This window comes from Kryptolebias marmoratus, linkage group LG14 (assembly GCF_001649575.2).
Source record: "Kryptolebias marmoratus isolate JLee-2015 linkage group LG14, ASM164957v2, whole genome shotgun sequence".
Lineage (NCBI taxonomy): Eukaryota > Metazoa > Chordata > Actinopteri > Cyprinodontiformes > Rivulidae > Kryptolebias > Kryptolebias marmoratus.
Genome location: NC_051443.1, coordinates 15635924 through 15654778, shown reverse-complemented (window position 1 = coordinate 15654778; position 18855 = coordinate 15635924). Strand labels below are relative to the sequence as shown.

Genomic DNA, 18855 nt, shown 5'->3' with positions numbered 1-18855 from the left:
ATTGTAATGAGAGTAGACAGTGAGTGGATTCTAGCTGCTAATACAAATCTATGTAATGCAGATCTGATCCAAGTGTTAACACAACTCATATCTCTGAAAAGGTTACAGCAAGTAATGGTACAGTCATGGTAAAAAGTAGGTATGTCCTATTTAGGATTTCAGTTTTTATGTATCAGGAACAATAAAAAAAACAGTCCTTACTAAGTCTCAAAGGGAATGGGAACCTTAGATGAGCAGCAAGGCATAAAATTATAAACTGTATCGTTCACTGAACAAAAACTGGAGTGAAATGATGAAGCAGTGTGAACAGTCTTGTTTTTTTTAATAGAACTTGAAAGCCTAATTAGCAGCCAGATTGTGCTAAGCGTAAGTGTTTGATAGTTATTTGTAAGTGTAGCCACCTTCGTCAACTGTCAAGCTCCAACAGTTGTGGAGGTGCAAATGTGGTTTGGAGAAATAGGACCTGAGCTGCTCACAATCACTGAGTTAATGCTGGTATTCTGTGTTCTACAATTAAACAAAAATCCATCTATCTGTCCATAAACTGAAGCTTGGACCAAATCGGGTCCTGCTACAAAACAATAATACCAGTCATTAAACTACGATAAGCAGAAGTGACAAGGAGTAAGTCAAAATTCTTATTAACACTGACATGATGTATTACGTCATGTGTTTTTAGTGATCAGAGATTGTTTTATTTCATTTTAAGACTTGCTGAGGAGCAGGTGATTTTTTTTCATTACATCTTGTTGGGTAAAAGATTGCTATTAATCATGTTTGTTAAAGATTTTTTAAATATGAATTTGACCCCACACCAAAAAAATGCAAACATCCAACTAAGAATCTTTTGTCATGTAGAAGCCAACAGATTGTCTTAATCGAGAGATTACAAGATAAACATTTGTTTTTAATTCCAAGGCCATCAGATATATTCCAGGATTAGCAAATGACATGGCTATTTATTATCAACCAATAAACCAGTGACTGTGACAGAAGCAGGTTGTTTGTATTGTGTCAAGTCCTTTCTAGGCTCTACCCAGGTGCCACATTATCTTTTATCAAACAGGATATTTTAAGGTTGACAGTGCATCGGACATAGACTATCTGCCGTGTGCAAACAAGGCTGCAAAATAACATCCAACATTGTCTGGACTTGATTCCCCAGATGATGTGCACGTATTGCATTCAGTAAACTTTGTAAATACATTTGATTTAAAGGCATTAGGCAAGCCTACTTCTGATAAAAGTCTGTCTCAGAGGTCAAACCTTTATTTACTTATGCTAAATCTTTTTACAGATGCAGAAGCATCACTGAAGATAATGCTTTACAGACAGTAAATATTTTGTTGATGCTCTCAGTTCGAAACCAGAAAAGAAAAAGAAGGTAGAATGTGATGCATTAGTTGAGGTTTTTAAATACATTTGAAATTAATTAGCACCATTTTTCATTCAGTGAATTCAAATTCAGTAATTCTATCTCCACTCCTAAATCTCTAATTATCATTACTAAAATACAAACACACTTGTAATCGTTGCTTTTACTTAACTCAGTCCTTATTTAAACTAAACGACTATTGATAGATACTGTGGTTGACTAGGTCAAACTCACTGACAAGAGTTTCTTTGTGGCACTGGACAAAGGACAAACTTAAAATTTGTTGACGTGGTTGGCCACTGTTGGGTGAAGTATCTTCAAGGTTAACTTGATTTCCAAACTCTTGTTTCACAAAGACCGTATAATTACTGGAGTTGTACTGAACATGAAATGTTTCCCCAAGGTCAGCCAGTATTTTAATCCAATTTTCTCCTGACTGATTTTAGTGAGATGTACTTCTATATTTCAGTGCTCACCTCTTGGATCTGGAACACTTTTTACCCTTGCTTCCTTCCTCCTGCTCCCCTTTTCAAGCTCTGGTTTCTTCTTCCCTTTGGGTCTGATCACTTTTCCCGATAAACGTTTCTTCTCACTAGTCTCAGTGAAATCGAGGCCAAAAAGAGGCTGGCGCATTGCGGTGCATATAATAAGGCCATTTAGAGATTGATCATCTATATGGTCAGGCTGTTTAAAAAGGTTTTGGTGTTACACAAAGCGATAATGGCCCTTAAATCTTGGGTCCAAGATTGCTCGTGATGTCAAATCAGGCTTAATATATATTTAGCTACTGCAGACATGCACGCCTGAAGGACCACAAGCATAATGTCTAGCAATCAGCATCTAACATCTGGTTTGTTATCATATCAGATACTGCATCAGGCGAATGCAAACCTCCTCCATGTCAGACACAACATGTGATTGGAGGAATGTGGCAAATAAGTTGTTTGTGGGAGTTTATGTAACAGCCGGTGACGTGGATTGGAACATATGATTTCACTTAAGGCAAATAAACAACTTGCATGTATGACTATATTTAGTGGAAAATTATGTTCACAAACAAGTTAGCTATCACTCTTGAGGGAGATAACAGCAGCATCACATCCCCAAGGAGCTGCTTATGACAATTTTCCACTGAAAGAAGCTTCCAAGTACTCCGCACTGATTTTTCATTTCAATATTTTCTTGCTAAATGTTTATGGGACACTAGAAGGGTGTGTTTATCCTCTGAACAGGTGCCCTGCAGTCAGTCAATCCCCATCCCTATCTCTCTTATTACTTATCTTCTAAAATGTATTTTAATTGTTCTCTTTTGAGATGTATTAAATTCCTATGTGGTGGAGTTACAGGCAACATTTGTAGGTAATGCATGTAAAAGAAGTATTTAAAACCACGTAGTGTATAACCTATCCGTCAGAGTTAGTATTATTTAGCGGTGAGTAGCTGTAAAGGTTACATAATTTTGTTTTAATTATTTTACCCCCTTGTGTGGAGGACAGCTCAGGGTTGTGAAATAGCCAGGTAACGTCAGGTTTAACTCACAGAATTAAGAGTTGCAATAGTAGCTCACTTGCAGTAAGGTTACATCATGTTGGAATTACCTGGCCTGATGCATGAGAGTTGGGAGGTGAACACGTTTAAAAGCAGCTGCCAATCAAAAGGAGATTTTCTTGGAAAATAGCCTAATAAAGGATAGTGTTGATAGGAAAAATAAGAGTGACATTTTGAACAGGAAGCCATCAGTGCAGACAAACCTTTTGGGTGTGTTATTATTATTCTACTATACAAAAGGATGGATATGTGGCTTTTAATGGTCATGTCCTGCCAGTATGCTTATTTCTAGTTTCAACAAATCTAGGTCAATTTAACAAATGTTAACCGTCCTCATCAGGGTTCTGAGTAACGCTTATTATAGGCAGGTAACAAAAATAAACAATGGTGAAAAACTTGATTTGAGGTAACGAGAATACCCTCTTAAAGAAATCCCTTAAGGGCACAAACAGCATGTAATTTGTGTTTTAAATAACCCTTTTTAACCAGAAAAGAAAGAAGAAAGAGTTATGCAAACTTCTCCCAATCTGCATCAGTGTGTTTCCTCACTTCTGTAAAGATACCAAATAGATCAAATTAAAATTTATTTATAGTGCTGCAAAATCATGCTATATTTACTTTTGGTGACTCAGTAAGGATTGAGTGTCTCCGTTTAAAAATACAGAAGGTGCATCACTGACAGAGCGTGATTCACACACAAAGTTAAAAAAAAAAAAGAAAAGTGGAACACTCATTCCACATCCCCACTAATTATTCTTATTTTATAAGCTGAAAAAGTGCTCATTGCTGGGGCTCAATGAAGGCATGAAACTGAAGCAAATTAGATTAACTTTGTTCTATCTCCTTTTTTTTTATCACCATGCTTGTTTTGTGTTTATGTAAACAGGATGTGTCCTCTAAACTTATCTAACCTTACACATCCTTTGAGGAAATCAATGAGATCACTCATTGAGTAAAGAAAGGTATTGAGCAGAGTAAACGCGAGTCGCAGGCTGTTTATTTGGAGGTGCTTGTACATCACTTAGCCATCCGGCTAAACTGAGAGTGGAGATATTGACAGGGAGGGAGGGGAAAAGTGGAAAAGAAATGATGTCCTCTCATGTGTAAGTGTGCAATATTTTTCACAGCACTTCTAATTGAGATAATTTATGGCTGTAGGGATGAATTTAGCAAACATAGCATAACATCAAAACAGGTCTCTCTTTTAAATGAGTACTTGGATCTCAATGGAACAACTTGTTTAAATAAAGGTTAAATAAATAAATAGTGTTGGATACGTTAGACTATCACTTGCAAACATTAGACTTAGTTGAATAAAGCACACTCTTTATTATAATGTCTCACTTAGAAAAGGGGAGAAGAAAGGAGGTAAAGATGAAAGATGGGACGTTGTAAATGAAAAGCAGAGGAGTTTGAGGGGGAAACTGGGATGACAGAGTTCATAGGTCCACCTTTAGCTTTTGGAGAACGCACACCACAGCTGCTCCCCTGGGATGGGTCTCTTGTTGCCATGGTAACAATGGGACACATGAGGTCACGTGATTATCCCTGGGTGACAGAATGCAAGAAATAATGTCAAGGCTATTTGTCCTCCGTGGTCCGTTTGGCTTTAAAAATAACCCTGTTCTGGTATTTCTTTTCAGCAGCAATGGACAAGACAGATTTACGTAGAAGCTAGAGTTTTAATTACTTTTTCTTCAACTTCAGATCCTTAAACAATGTTCCCCAAAGTTTATTTTTTGTTATTGTTGTTTTTAGTTAATCTTTTTTTTTCTCACCTATTTTTTTTATTATTTATTTATTTATTTTAGTCCTGAACTGATTTTGATCCATGAAAAAACAGAACTGAATCAACTCATGCTTTGAAAATAAATCACCCACATCTGCCTATGCATAGACTCTTAAATTATGCTAATAAGACCAGCTAGCTGCTATAAAAAACTGTAATTTTCTGTGTAGGAATGTGTGAAGTTAGTGTAATGATAAAAAACTAATACATATTAAAAAGCTAGCATTTCTTGGACGAATGCATACAGCCCACTGCCTTTTATGCCAGAGTTTTGGACTAAGATCAGATGATGTTCATAAAATAATCGAGCTATAGTTATTAGTCAAACCTTGAAAATAACATACACAATCTCATGCAATATTGTGAGATGTCACAGTCACACAGTAGTATGTGTCATGAACCACTCTGAACTACTACCACATCAAATTTGAGCTAAATATCTGTAAAATTGACTAAGTTATATCCATTTTTGTGTTGGTTAATGCCATTTAGCTTTTGTGGCCATCTTAAATTGAGCTGACTCCAAAAGTTAATCAGTTGTAGATGTACAGCCAACCATTTCTTTCTGACAGTTTCATTAATTTCCGTCCACTTGTTCACGTGATATTTTGCTAACAGACAGAGTTGTCTCAAAATAGTTAATAACAAAATTTGAAACAAAAATCTTTCACAATTTGGTAGCTGTCAGAATATGTATTGAGCATGACTCCCAGCTGCTGCAACACTGTCGTTTAGGTCAGTGTCTGTAAAGTTGTTGTAGCTGTTGTGTGTTTTTTAAGGTCAGCTGGCTGTAGCGGTCATCTTGAATTGGGCAGACTCCAAAAGGTAATCAGTCGTGAATGCACATATAATGATTACTTTTTTTTTGGAAGTTTCCTGAAATTCTTATAGTAGGTTCATGAGATATTTTGGTAGTAGACACATGAACACTGATTTTTTTTTTCACGTGTGCTTATAATTATAATATATTCCCAAACCTCTCCTCTGCTCTCCTTTCCCTTCCTCTCTCCCATCTCACTCATCTCATTTCTGTGTCAGTACCATTCACTGACTTCCCTCCTCCCTTCTACTTGTCTTATCCACTTTGTCACCTTCATCTATTCAATCTCTCACCCTGCATCTCCCTCTCTCTGCTTTTTTAGCACTGGTTTTGTTTCCTTGCCTAATTGAGGCAATGGCAAAGAAAATTCTCCTCTCGTGAATCACTGGTGACTCTGAGATGCATTTGAGAACATGCATATTGTACATGCGCATACTCACGAGCATAACAGCGAGGCACAGAAGCGAAAGCTCTGGCACACCCCACGTGGCTCATTTTGCACATTTGCTTGCTTCTGCTCGTTTATGGTTTTTAAGCAAACCCGCTGAGTGCACGTTGTTAAAGAGTCAAAGAGGTGAATTTCCAAATTAGGAAAACATTTTGAAGTTAGTTAATTTGGTGTTTGTTTATATCCGTGCATAAAAAAAAAATGAGAACATGGTGTTTAAATGGAGTTTATATGAGCCTGATCCAATTTGTTTGTGTTTGCTTGTTTGTGCACTCTGCAGGGAATGTGAGAAGGAACACGTGTATGTGACAGGACAGGTGACTCCATTGTGTCTCAAACCATAACTTCAACTGAGAGCTGCTTGAGGCTGAATCCCACATGATGGCAAGATAAGAATGTCTCATGACATTTTCAGATGTTCCAGTTGCTAAATCAGCATGTTGAAACTATGACAACCCTAAAAAAAAATCTAAATAAATAGTGACTGATTTCATGATGTGAATCCTTTGAAGCACAAAACAAAGGGAAAAGAAAGGAAGAAACAAATAAAGGCAGAGGTTTTACTTTCACTTAATTCCATGGTTGTTTTTATTAAAGCACATTTCCAGCCTTGAAGTCGTGTTTGTAACCCTACTTTGAACCATTAAAGCAGAATTGCAGGAAGGTTAAGGAAGAATTACAAGTAGAATAGGAGAGGTCTGTATCTCCATGAGGCAGTTCATTTATCCACAAGCATCTGCTCAGTGACCACTTTGGTTATAGAAACTGACAAGACCTGAACAATGGAGGAGATGGGCTGTCATGTCCTCCTAAAAGCCCAGTGTTGCTCCTGAGGCATCACATTCCATTTTGCTTGGATCATTTAGTTTCGAAAGAAGCAGGCCAAACCGTGAACTTTTCTTCACCCCAGTCCGGCTTGGTGAAGTCAGTGCCTGAATGGAACCAGTTTGGAACCAGATGATGAGTGTAAGTAAAACAGAGAAGACGAAGGTGGCACACAGGGAAATGAAGTCTCCAAGGCCAAACCATATCAGGAGATGAACCGGAGTCTTTCACACTACCTGCTAAAGGGGACTTTATTTGTTATGGTGATGGTATTTTCACATCAAGTCCTAACAGTAATCCAGTACTAGTGCTTCTTCAAAACCTGTCACTTTATGCCAATGAAATATCTATCCATTTCAAAGCTTCTGTTTGCCTTATTTTTGTTAGTTTTTGCATCAGTTGAATTTGTTTAGTTGACTGCTCAAAATTAACAAAATTAAATTAGACAAATTTATTTTTTTAAGAATTTTGTGCCACGCCAATAAAAAGATTAAAAGTTTAATCATGGGGTGAAATGAATCATAGAAACTGGTGGCCTATTTTTAATGGTGGTTCTAGTGTTACCACCAGATACTATAACTGCACCATTAACACCCAGTAATACATCTGTGATGTGTAAAATTTAGCAGTGTTTTCGACCTCCTGACACCCTGCGTCCTCATATGAGGATGTTGCGTTGAAAAGAATGCACACCAAACAAAAGCTCGGGTCTCTGGAGGTTAATCAGTTAGTCAAGCTCTCGTAATTAAAATATTCAGTGGCCAGAATAGCAAATCACTTTGGACACAGTAAGCAACTCTGGGTGCAGTTTTTGCGAGACGAAAATTCAAAACAGTGCATTTGAAAAACGCAGGCTTGGTGTGCGAAGGAAACCATGTTACTTATCTGAAAATAATCCTTTTCTTGGATGATAAGGCAACCAGAAAAATTAAATAGAGCTGGGGTTGGAGTACGCCTGCCTGCTTCAGGTTTTGCTGCAAACAACTTATGCTATCTACACCTACTTATGCTTGAGGTGATAGTCTGATAAAAAAAAAACCCACATCATCTGCAAGAAGGAAAACATAATTATTAGGTCCCCAACCCAGATACTCTAATCCTTTTTGCTACATTCATGAAGGTCACATATAGAAAACGAAAGGGAGCACCCTTGAAGATCACACTGCTTGATTATTTAAAGCTTTAACCATGGAACTAGTATCTTTTTCTTATTCTTACAACCTCTTTTGGTAAAGATTTCTTCAGAGGACTCAAATATTTTGCTTGTCTTATTATGTAGGTCTGTTAAACCATCATCTAAGTCCAAATCAGTGTGTAATGTAACACACACACCATGACACTAAGATTATTTCTATAAATATTTATTCCAGATCATCCTTTACTTCCCAGATATTATAGATGTTATTCCTGATTTTGCTTTAGGCCTCGCGCTAAGAAATAGCAGGATAAGATGATTTCTGGTTTTGATACACACGTTGTAATGCACTGTTTATATGAGCTGCAGTGAATGACAGAGGATATTAGTTTAAAGATTTATTTCTTGTTGATCCTAAATTAAAGTCAAAAGGCTTTTTGCTGAGGTCAAAAGTTTAAAGTGGAGTACTACCAGGGCAATGGCATGCGGGGGAAACTAATTCAAGCTCCCAAAGTACGCAAATAGTCTATGAAATATCATGATTGCTGCCTGAGAGGAGTCAACATTGTTTCCAGTTAAAGCAGAGCATCTTGTGACTGCAGCTCATCATCATGAGTTAGCTTGTCCAGCACAATGAGGCCTTTCACAAGACTCATGGCAGAATGAAAAGGGCAGAGTTGACGTTTTTTTTTTTTTAAATGCCTGAGGGCGTTTTTTATATTTCAAATACCAGACATTTTACAATTAGAGAAAAAATAATAAGAACCTCTGTTTCATTTTTAAATTTTTTTATTACGTCAGGACATGGTGATTTGGTTTTAAGATTAGGAAAACACAAGATCAAATCAACAAAATGCCATTTAACTCATTTATTTAATCACATCTAAGCCCCCCAAAAAACAAAGTACGCCATTTCTGCTTTCATAAGACTTAAAGTGGTATAGCAGCCAAGTGCTGGTTATCGCAATACTAAAAATGAAAGACATCATTGATGATTTCAGAGGAACAATTATTGCTGATCAGGGTTATAGGGCCATTTTCAAAACATCTAGGACAGTTTTAATTCTTCCATGAATATGTGTTGCAGGAAGTTTAACATAGTTAAGAATGTCAAATCCTTAAAGAAACTCCATCTTAGACTCCACAGACCTCTGTTATCATGTTAAAGTTTATTATGTTAGAAACAGACTTAAAAAATGACTTGTTTCAAACGATTGCCTGGAGAAAGTCCCTTTTGTATTCTAAAAGACAATGACGGAAGAGTTTGGGTTTGCAAAATTGCATTTGAAGAGATCACAAGAATTTCTGACACTGTCTTTTGGACAGATAAGACCAAAGTAAAGATATAGAAATGTTTTTTAATATTTCTTCTTAGTTTTGACATAAACCTGTAGCAATACTCTAGTTGATGACTAATGTTTTTTAAACAACTTTAACCTGCATCTTATGTAACCTAATGCTTCAGAATTAACAGCCCTGTCTAAACCCGTCTCTTATCTCTATCTACAGTGCTTCTGGTTTCTGGATGTTTCAATGTGAGCCATTTTTTACCGAGGCACCACAACCACATGTTGGCTCTGTGCAGGAAAGCACCCAGATGTAGAGCCAAAATAAAATGCTTCCAAACTCAAAATTAAGTGATGGCAAATGTCCAGAGTTTAATACACAAGATTAGTGTTTCTGAACTTTCCAAAATACACAAATGCCTGGAATTCTTAGTTAATCCACATTGTATTAGAACCATGACACTATTATGTGCTCATTACAAATATCTGAACCAAAAAAAGCCCTGCAGCATTATTAGATCAAGTGAAAAAAAGTGCACTGTATAATTTTTTTCCCCTAAATCAGCCTGACTTGTTTGAATCATTGCAACCGTTCGTCTGATTTAAAAGAAAATTCTGCAGGTTTGATTTGACGCTTGCCCACTCAAAATGAATTTGTAATGATCTGCCCACACAGGGCTCCATGAGGTTGACTCTGTGAGCTGGAGGAGGTTAAAGGAGCATTTCAAACCAACAGTTTGGGAAGGAGGTGATATGGATAGACTGCTCGTGGCAGAGGGAAAAGATGGACTTTGGGCTTTGACTGTGCTACATTCGTGTGTTATTGGAAAGTGGGTGTGAAGAAGTGGGGTGCTTCTATGTGTGTGGTCATTTGAGCTTGGAGAAAGTAAAGCAATTTTCAGAGAAACTCATCAGGGAGGAGATAAGAGAGTGGATGGAGAAGTGACTAGTTTTTCCTGTGAATTCCTTTTTTTTAAAAAAAAAAAAAAAAATCAATTTCTGTAAAAGTTTTGGCTTGTTTTCTCATCCCACAGTCCCTTAAGTCTCATTATTAGTTTAGTTTGACTGACTGACTCACTGCAGCAAACTCTATGGTGCCCAGTAGTTCTGGGCACCAGTGAGCAGAACAGTAAAATTGAACGATATGAAGCCAACTGGGTCCAATACTAAGTTTTCTCGAACATCTATTTCACCCAAAAATAGCATGGCATGAAGTTGGGAATAAAACTTTATCAGAAAGTTATGGAAGTAAAATACTTTTAACGTTCAGAGAGAATGGAGGTCATTTTAGACTTGTTTTGCTTTTCTTCTCTGAGTAAAGCCATGGTTGTATTTGGGATCTTTTGTCCCCTCCAGGTGGAGCATTGAGGTCATGATAAGCTTCATAATACCATCCCTCTCCTGATCCTGGCAGGACTAACATCTTTTAAACTGCCATTGTGACCTTCTCAAAGGACATTAATGTTGCATACGCCGATTCCCAGATCACAGTTCATGACAGGCATATTTCAAAGCCAAATTCAATAATGCAGAATAGACTGGTTGCAATAAGCAAATTTGCTCAAGGCAGCAAAATGAATCTCAGAGTTCAACCTGTTGCAGTTCATATATACAGCCAGTTTATTAAATGTCCAAATAGATTTGACCATCTTGTCCCTCTTCCTGTCTTTCTCATTTGGCTTTTTCTAGATGTTGGAGCCTAAGGTGGATGCCTCTTCCTGTGAGCTGGGCGGAGTGGAAAGAGATCGAGAGAGCGTAGGCCTCCACATGCCCACGAACAGCACAGAGGGTGAGGACAGTAGCCTCTATCCCTCCAGCCCATCAGAGCCTCCAACACTAAGTCCTCACCCCTCAGAGCCACTCACCCCTCTGGATGAAGTCTACACCCCCCTTGGAGGGCTGCTGGGCTCCGCGGAGCGACACAAGGTGCCCCCCACGCCCCCTCCTTCCACAGAAGGGGAGGATTCAAAGAGTATAGAGGGGCAGGAGATGGACATGTGGAAAGAGAGCAAGGATGAAGAAGACAAGAAAGAAGACGAAGACGAGGGAAGCAGCAAAAAGAGCGCAAGAAGTGAGGAGGGGGATGAAGAGAGAAATGAAGAAGAGGTCAACTTAAATCTGGTGGTGTCTAACACGGATGAGGACAATGTCTCAGAGCCCCCTGACACTAATGCCCCCCCTTCCTCCTCCTCATCCTCATTTGTCATTCCTGAGCTGCGTCTTGATCGCTCCTTTAGCGCCGATGCTCTCTCCTCACCCAACACAGATGAGGAGGAGTATGACGAGGATGAAGAGGAGGAATCTGAGGAGGAGGAGGAGGAGGAGGAGGAGGATGATGATAGCGACGATGCGTACTTACAGCGAAGTGACAGCAAACGCCGTAGCATGGTGGAGGGCGCCACATGTGAGAAACATGGAGGTGGGAGGCTCAGTGTGCAGAACTCTCTCCGCCGCCGTACGCACAGTGAAGGCAGCCTGCTGCAGGACCCCCGAACGCCCTGCTTCACCTCCGACAACGCCATCAACTGCCTGGAGTCCGGTGGGGCGCACCACAAAGGGGGCTGGACACTTCCATCACCCAAAACCCTGAAGAAAGAGCTGATGAAGAATGGAGGCTCAATGCATCAGCTGTGCATGCTTTTCTCTGGGAGGAAGGTAAGCAACCTACATCTTTCACATATACTGACTCAGACAGAGAGAAAAAAACAAAGCAATGCTATTTGATCCATAATACTGCCCAAAACATATTAATATTTTATTCTTTTTACATTTATTTTCCTATTTAAACATGTTTGTAACTATTGCATCAGGATTGCTCAAGCGCTTTACCTACTTGTTGTGTCCACCCTCTGGTTTGTGTAAAAAGGATGACATCAAGTGGTAAAAAAGAGAAAGTACACAGGCTTCTGCTGTAGGGATTTGTAGAACCCAACATAAGGAGAAGGTAAGTCTGCATACAGTGAACATATTTTGAAGATTAAGTTTTAATGTAAAACAAAATGATGTACTTGAATGATAGTAATTATTCTAACAAAGTGAATAAATGTGTGACAAAATAGTTTTGCAACCATTTCTGACATCAAGGGGTATGTAAATTTTTAGCTTTAGCAAAATAATTACATATAAATTCTATTTTGCAGAAGCCACTCCCCCTTATTTGCTTTTATATGAACTCTTCAGTTGAAACTAAACATAATTTTCTCATTTAATATTACTAGAATGCTGTATGTTAAATTCCCCTATGCCCAATTTTTACTATAAAGATACATTTCTATGTTCTCCTAAACATTGACTTTATAAACAAGACATCCCTTTGTAAAACCTTCATGATTTACATGGAAACAACTTTTTAAAAGAAGTGTTGTTAGTAAAACATAAAATGTTCTTTTTTAATACAGCACAACTTTTCACACTGTCGAAAAACTTTATTTGTCAATTTTTCAGACAGTGTTTCTCCATTTTGAATGAACTGTACCAGATTACTGTAAGAATAAAATATGTGAAATATCAGATTAGATGCAGGAAGTTTAATCTAAACTGAATACAGTCCTAAAGGTGTGCCTTTCAATAAGTATTTGAAAAGGTTTGTGCTGCATTTTTGTGTCAGTAGTAGTTGTTGTGGATGTCCAGCAGAGGGAAGCATGCATCATAATCTGGAGTCTCGGACAGCTCTGCTTCTCTTTGGCAAATACTGAGAAATGAAACTGGAAAAATCCTTTATGTTTTGCTCATTTTAATGCATCGTGGTGTAAAAATTCTTGTCACACATTTACTGAAAGGCAAACAAACAAAATCAGCCATAACACGATTTCCTCAACTTGCACCCCTGCAGACAAACAAGCATGAAAAGCAGAGACAACTGGAGATAGGATGGGAATCAAAGAGAAAGACAATCATTTTACAACTCTGTTGGATTCTAGCAGACCGAATGACAGACGAGAGACAGAAGTAATCGAGTGCACGCTTTATCATCATCGAAAATCAGAAGTGCAGCTTCTCTTTATCTGCCTCTCCTTCCGCAAGTCTGTCAGCACACTCGACAGCCTTAAATGGCAGTGTGTGCGCACTGTGCAGCACAGGAATGCAGCAGACGGAGCTGGAGCCTGTTTGTCTTGGCAGATTCAGGGGTAATTTTACTACCTATTGGCGTCATGGACACATTTCCTTTGAGGCATTTGTTTCCATTATTTAAAATAATCTGCAACCCCCCCATCTCCCAAATTTGTAAATCTTGCAACATCTCAAAACACAGAGAAGGCTGTTTGTGTGTTATCCCTAAACAACAGAACTTTTATTAGGCCACCCTTGCACTGATTTATGCTCCAACGTGCACACACCATAAATTTATTTTATAATGCCATCAAAGCTTTGAAAACCCAATGGTTTTGGGTAATATGCTGTTTCAGCAGAGCAAAATCTGTTGCTTTGTTTGAATCAGTTGCTTTAGTTTTTGCATCAGTAGAACTTGTCTCATTGATGGGAAACACTTTTAAAAGAGGTTTAACAACTTTGCTTTTAAAAACGTAGAGTTAAGCACTAAATGACAAACAGCTGCAATCTTCACCTCCTAAGACCCAAAATCTTGCATGGCGTGCATTTTTAATTTCTCTTTGCTATTTTGACTGATTAGGACCTGATGTGAATCAAAGAATGCTAAACAAAATGTGATGTCCACAAATGTGGACGCCAGGTCCTAGGAGCTTCTAAGATTAAAATCTTGAAGGATTGTTAGATTTTTTTAAAGATATGAGCAAACATTTAAGAATTTGATAAACATTTTATCCTGTCATAGTTATAGCACTTTGACATAAAACCATAAAAGCAAATATTCAGCTAACGATAGTCAAATGTTTATGCACAGTATACTAAATTTGAAAGCTCTTTGGATTAAGAGTCCAGATTTCCACTGGGTTCAGTTTTAGAAGCACATTTCAGTCACTTCCATCTGTCTTTTATAAGCTTTTGAAAACATTATGAATGTTAAACTTTGTTTTCTGTTTGTTTTTGTGCCACACTGGTTATTATAAAGCATAAACCCCTTTACAGATATTTACATTTATTTGATTTAAAGCTTTTGCACGAAAACCATTAACATCAGAATTCACAGCTGTTCCTAAAATTACCCAGTACTTCCATCAACTAGCTGTTTGTGTTTTGGACCACTGCTTTATCTAAAGCTTTTTGTGTCACCTCTTATTTCTCCCGCTGCCAGCCACTGTTTACTTGGCCTTTATTCTGCTCTGCCTCTGGTCCTGTCATTCTTTCCACTCTGCACATTTTCCTTTCACTTGCTGTTTTTTTTTCTTTTTCCTTAGAGGTTCATCTTCAATATAAGAAAAAACAGAGACATAGAGCAGCCATAAAAAAAAAAAAACATTTGTTAAACTAAGAGACTCTTCTTGGCTAATCCTCAAAGCTTTCACTGCTCTAGATTAATGGAAAATTGTCATAAAATTTCCCAAATTCAAATGTGCATATTGTACTGTGTTAGTCATAGTCAGCACAGAGTATAATCAACATAATGATCAACTTATTAGGAAATAAACTGTGGTTATGGAAATTAATGAGAGCTGTGCACCACTGTATTAGAATATTTTTTAGTAAAATCAAATTATCTTTTGCAGGTTGTAAGACTTTTCATACTATCAAGTCTAAATTGATAGTAAGGGTTAATGATAATGAGTCCAGTTACGTTTTTAAATATAGTACATTAGGTGTTATTAAAACCATTTTCATGAGCCGGCAAAGCTAAAGCTTAATTATGAAGGTCAAAGCATGATTTGCTCCTACTGACACCATAATGCTACAATTAAAACCAGTTTAATTAGGTGACATTTCAATGAAAGGCAAAAACAGTTCAAAAGTAATGTCATATTTCATTCATCCATCCGCTCATGCATTTTCTTTACTCACTTTTCCTTTCATGAGGGAGCTGGTGCCTATCTCCAGTGGTCATTGTGTGGTGTGGCAGACTGGACAGGTTGCAAGTCCATCACAGGGCTACTTAGAGACAAACGAGACAAGCAACTACTCACACCAAGGGACAATTTAGAGTTACCAAGTATTCCACTAATCTAATTTCATTTGTACCTACATGAAATCTCAGAATAAAAATAATCCTAATTTCAACCACATAGTGACAAACTCACTGCAAATGTCAATATTAAACTAAACCATTGCTTATTTTTTTACAGACTAATAAATTGAGCCTCATTAGTTTGTGCAGTATATAGCCTCAAATCCTCCCTTTTTTCCAGTCATCACATAATTTGTTTTCTCATTTTGGTACACAGCAAACACTGAATTTGTTGCAGATGCATAAATGGTTCTAGCCCAACACTGTCATCTTTAACAGGTCAAATGTTTTGTTTACGAGGTCTGATTGCTTGTTTAAAGTCTGAATAAATATCTACGTGCTGTGCGAGCGCTGGTGGGGAAACGGTTTTAACGTGTTTACTGGTAGTTGTGAGATGCATAAATTCCTGCGTTGTGTCAATAATAAACCAGGCGGTTGATGTGAAATGGAAATAAGTTTGCATATGTTCAAACTCCCAAACAAGGGCGCTGAATGGATCATCAGACACAGTCACATTAGAGAAGCTAGAGTGTTAATCAGACACCTCAAAGTGGTTGCAAAAAGGAACTGGTGTGTGGGGACCTCCAGCACTATGCAACGAGCAATTTTCTATCTTAGAAGAACTAAAGAAAATAAAACTGGTAATGAGATGATGCAGCATTATTTTACCACATTTTATCTTCATTACTGGTTCAGAGGTTTATTATCATTTAATAAATCAGAGACTTCAGTGTTTAGTGGGTCTATTTAACCTGACAGCTAACACAAAACTAGATTCCTATTTCACTAAAATGTGTCCAGTTCATGAGATATTTTGCTTACAGGCAGACACACACACAGACATGGGCAGAAACATCATCCTTTGGGCAATAGTTGTTGTTTTAAAGTAAAATAAAAACATCTGCTTTCGTCTGGCCATTGAAAATGTGTTAACACAGAAAATAATCTTTAAGCTGTTGTCAAGAAATATGGCTCGGTATTTAATAATCACTTATTATTCTTGGGGTTAAATCGTTCAGGTCCAGTTGATTTATAATCATAGAAGAATAAAACAGACTGCAGCATGGTTTTATAATTTTGTTTGGGCTGACTTGTTTTCTGTTAACTTTGTACAAAAAGACTTTGTCCATTTTGCCCAATTGAATCCTATGAGCAATAACAAAGCCATATCCAAGCAATAATATTTAAACTGGCATTAATCTTTTAAAGGTACCTTTTGGAGCAATAAACACATATAAGGCTATGTACACATGGCTGAGCTCGGAACAACATGTTTTTGAGTAATGTACCATTAGAGGAGACAGTGCCTTCTGTCACTATGACCCCCCCCCCCCACACACACACACACACACACGCACACACAAACGCCAAATCTTGATAAGCAGGATAAATATTTACAGGAACCTAAACATGCTATTTTAAGCCCTCTCACAAAAATCGTCATTAACCATTTTCAAGTACTTCTGCTACATCTCGAGCAGACCCTCTGCAGCCGTCCAGGACAAACCTATTAATGCTGAATGTTAATCTAATTTTAGGTTAAAGGTTATAATATGTAATTGGCACAGTGCTTGTTGATATCATGATGGTGATGCATACTTCACATTGGCCAGTGCACGTGGCCGGACCTAATAATAGTTTGTTTTTTACTGACTGAATCACATAAGAGGTTCATGGAAACAATTTGAAATACTTTGTAACAATTACTGCCTGTTTAATTTCAAGTGTTTTGTTACTATATAAAACTGAATAGATGTCACAAGTAATTTGCTGCAAGGTCTTTGAGAGTCAGCCTGAGTAGGTTGACATGATTGTAGGTAACCGTGCAGTTTTTCTTCTGTTTGATTGGACCTTAATTGGCTCGAACGGGACAAAAGGTCTCGAGAGTTCAGATGCATGCAGACGGCAGCCAGACTGGATACATTCAGAGAAATGCTAAATGAGTAATGAGTAAATATTTACGGAGTTGACCGGACAAATGTTCAGAGCAGTCAACACATCTAGTCACCAAAGCAGCTAGGATTAAAAAAAAAGAAAAGACACCGGACGAATGTGTTGTTTCTCAGTTTATTCAGAAAACTTCACCGTTTAGATTTTCAGTGACGTTTCAGTTCAGCTTTGAGGGTGGTCCTGTACATATGTTAACAAAGATTGCCCAGAAGGGAGAACATGGTTACGTAAGACTAACTGTTAGCATTCAAAAGAAAACTTGTTACTTTAATGTGAGTCAGAGACATTTAGTCTGCGAGTGAATTGTTTGTGTGTTGTCCAGACACATTGCTGGTATGTTTTCTTTCTCTATTCATTTTTGTTTCATTTGGAAACTCATAAAGAGGAAACTTACAGTACAATACAGTAAATCTATGAGCACAATCCATCAAACACAAGATATAAATCTCTGTAAAAATATGTGTTTGTATCTGTGTGTTTCATTCTGAGAATATAAAAGACCAAACTCCTTATTTTGGGAAGCAAACAGTATTATTTCATGATTAGTGATTTTCTTGCAAGCTTTGCACTTCATCCTCAACCACCCAAAATAAATCTTTGTCCTGGTGAAATTGGTAACTCTTTCGAACCTGACAAAAGCGTCCCATTCTAATCATTCTTGCGAAGGAAGCTCCCACATGGCCATAAAAACCTGGGCCTCCGCATCTTCATTCTTTACCTTTCGTGTTCTCTCTCTGTGCAGCTGCAACACTTGGTGGTGAATTTATCGCCACCACAAAAACTAACAATTCCCAAACTAATGAAACTAGCAATTTGTTTGGTATAATTGCTTTGCTGCGTGCATATACATTTTAATTAGTTTAAGAATAGTTACTTCTCTGAGCTCCATTTGAAGAAGTGTGGGAACATACTGCACTGTATCCATCAATTATGTATAATAGTCCAATGTGAATTAGCTGTAATAGTCTGCTTTGAAATGCGTTCAAAAGAAAGAATTTGATCTGGGTTGTATCCCAATTGAGCAAAGAAGCAAAACATTCAAACACAGGGTGTTGCATTCGGAGGGGCCTTGGCTCAGGTGTTGTAATCTTACCCCTACTATTACAGATTGCTTGACATTTTCTAACTGTACTGACATTTTGACAAAATCTGCAGCAGCAGGAAGAAAGAACATAAAGAATGACAAGCCTGAAAACTACGAGACACGGTGTGCCTCAGTAATTGTTAGCAGCTTTAACTCCAGAAATAAAGATGAGGGAAAATGTGATTTCTAAAATAACACAACCAGCAAATGCCATTCGATGTGCAGCAGTTGGGTTTGTGCAATTTGCAGCCGTTACTGTCAGTAATCTGTTTCCTCAGTGACCTTTCACTTTAAACCTTCGGCAGAGTTTTGATGATGCCCTTCTTTCTTAAGACGTCATGCCCTGATGTCAAGGCTCTTAAGTTCTGGGATCTTTCAGCAGAACGACGCTCCCTGTCCACCTTCACACCCTGCAGCGTCTGCACTTAGGTCATAGCGAAGGGACTTTTGATGGTGCCACTGGCGCAAAACAACACTCTCAGCTAATCCGAGAGATGATCCAGAAGGCCCATTGTTTTA

General features: G+C 37.9%; 1 protein-coding gene across 7 annotated transcripts in view; it reads left to right on the top strand.

Annotated features, from left to right (window-relative positions):
• Positions 1-18855, top strand: part of rgs3a (regulator of G protein signaling 3a) — a 132651-nt gene that overhangs the window by 90824 nt on the left and 22972 nt on the right. For all 7 annotated transcript variants that reach the window (XM_025004037.2, XM_037979475.1, XM_017407705.3 and 4 more), the window contains one exon: positions 10916-11881. In XM_025004037.2, coding sequence (XP_024859805.1) covers positions 10916-11881 — 966 coding nt within the window. The remainder of the gene's footprint in view (positions 1-10915; positions 11882-18855) is intronic.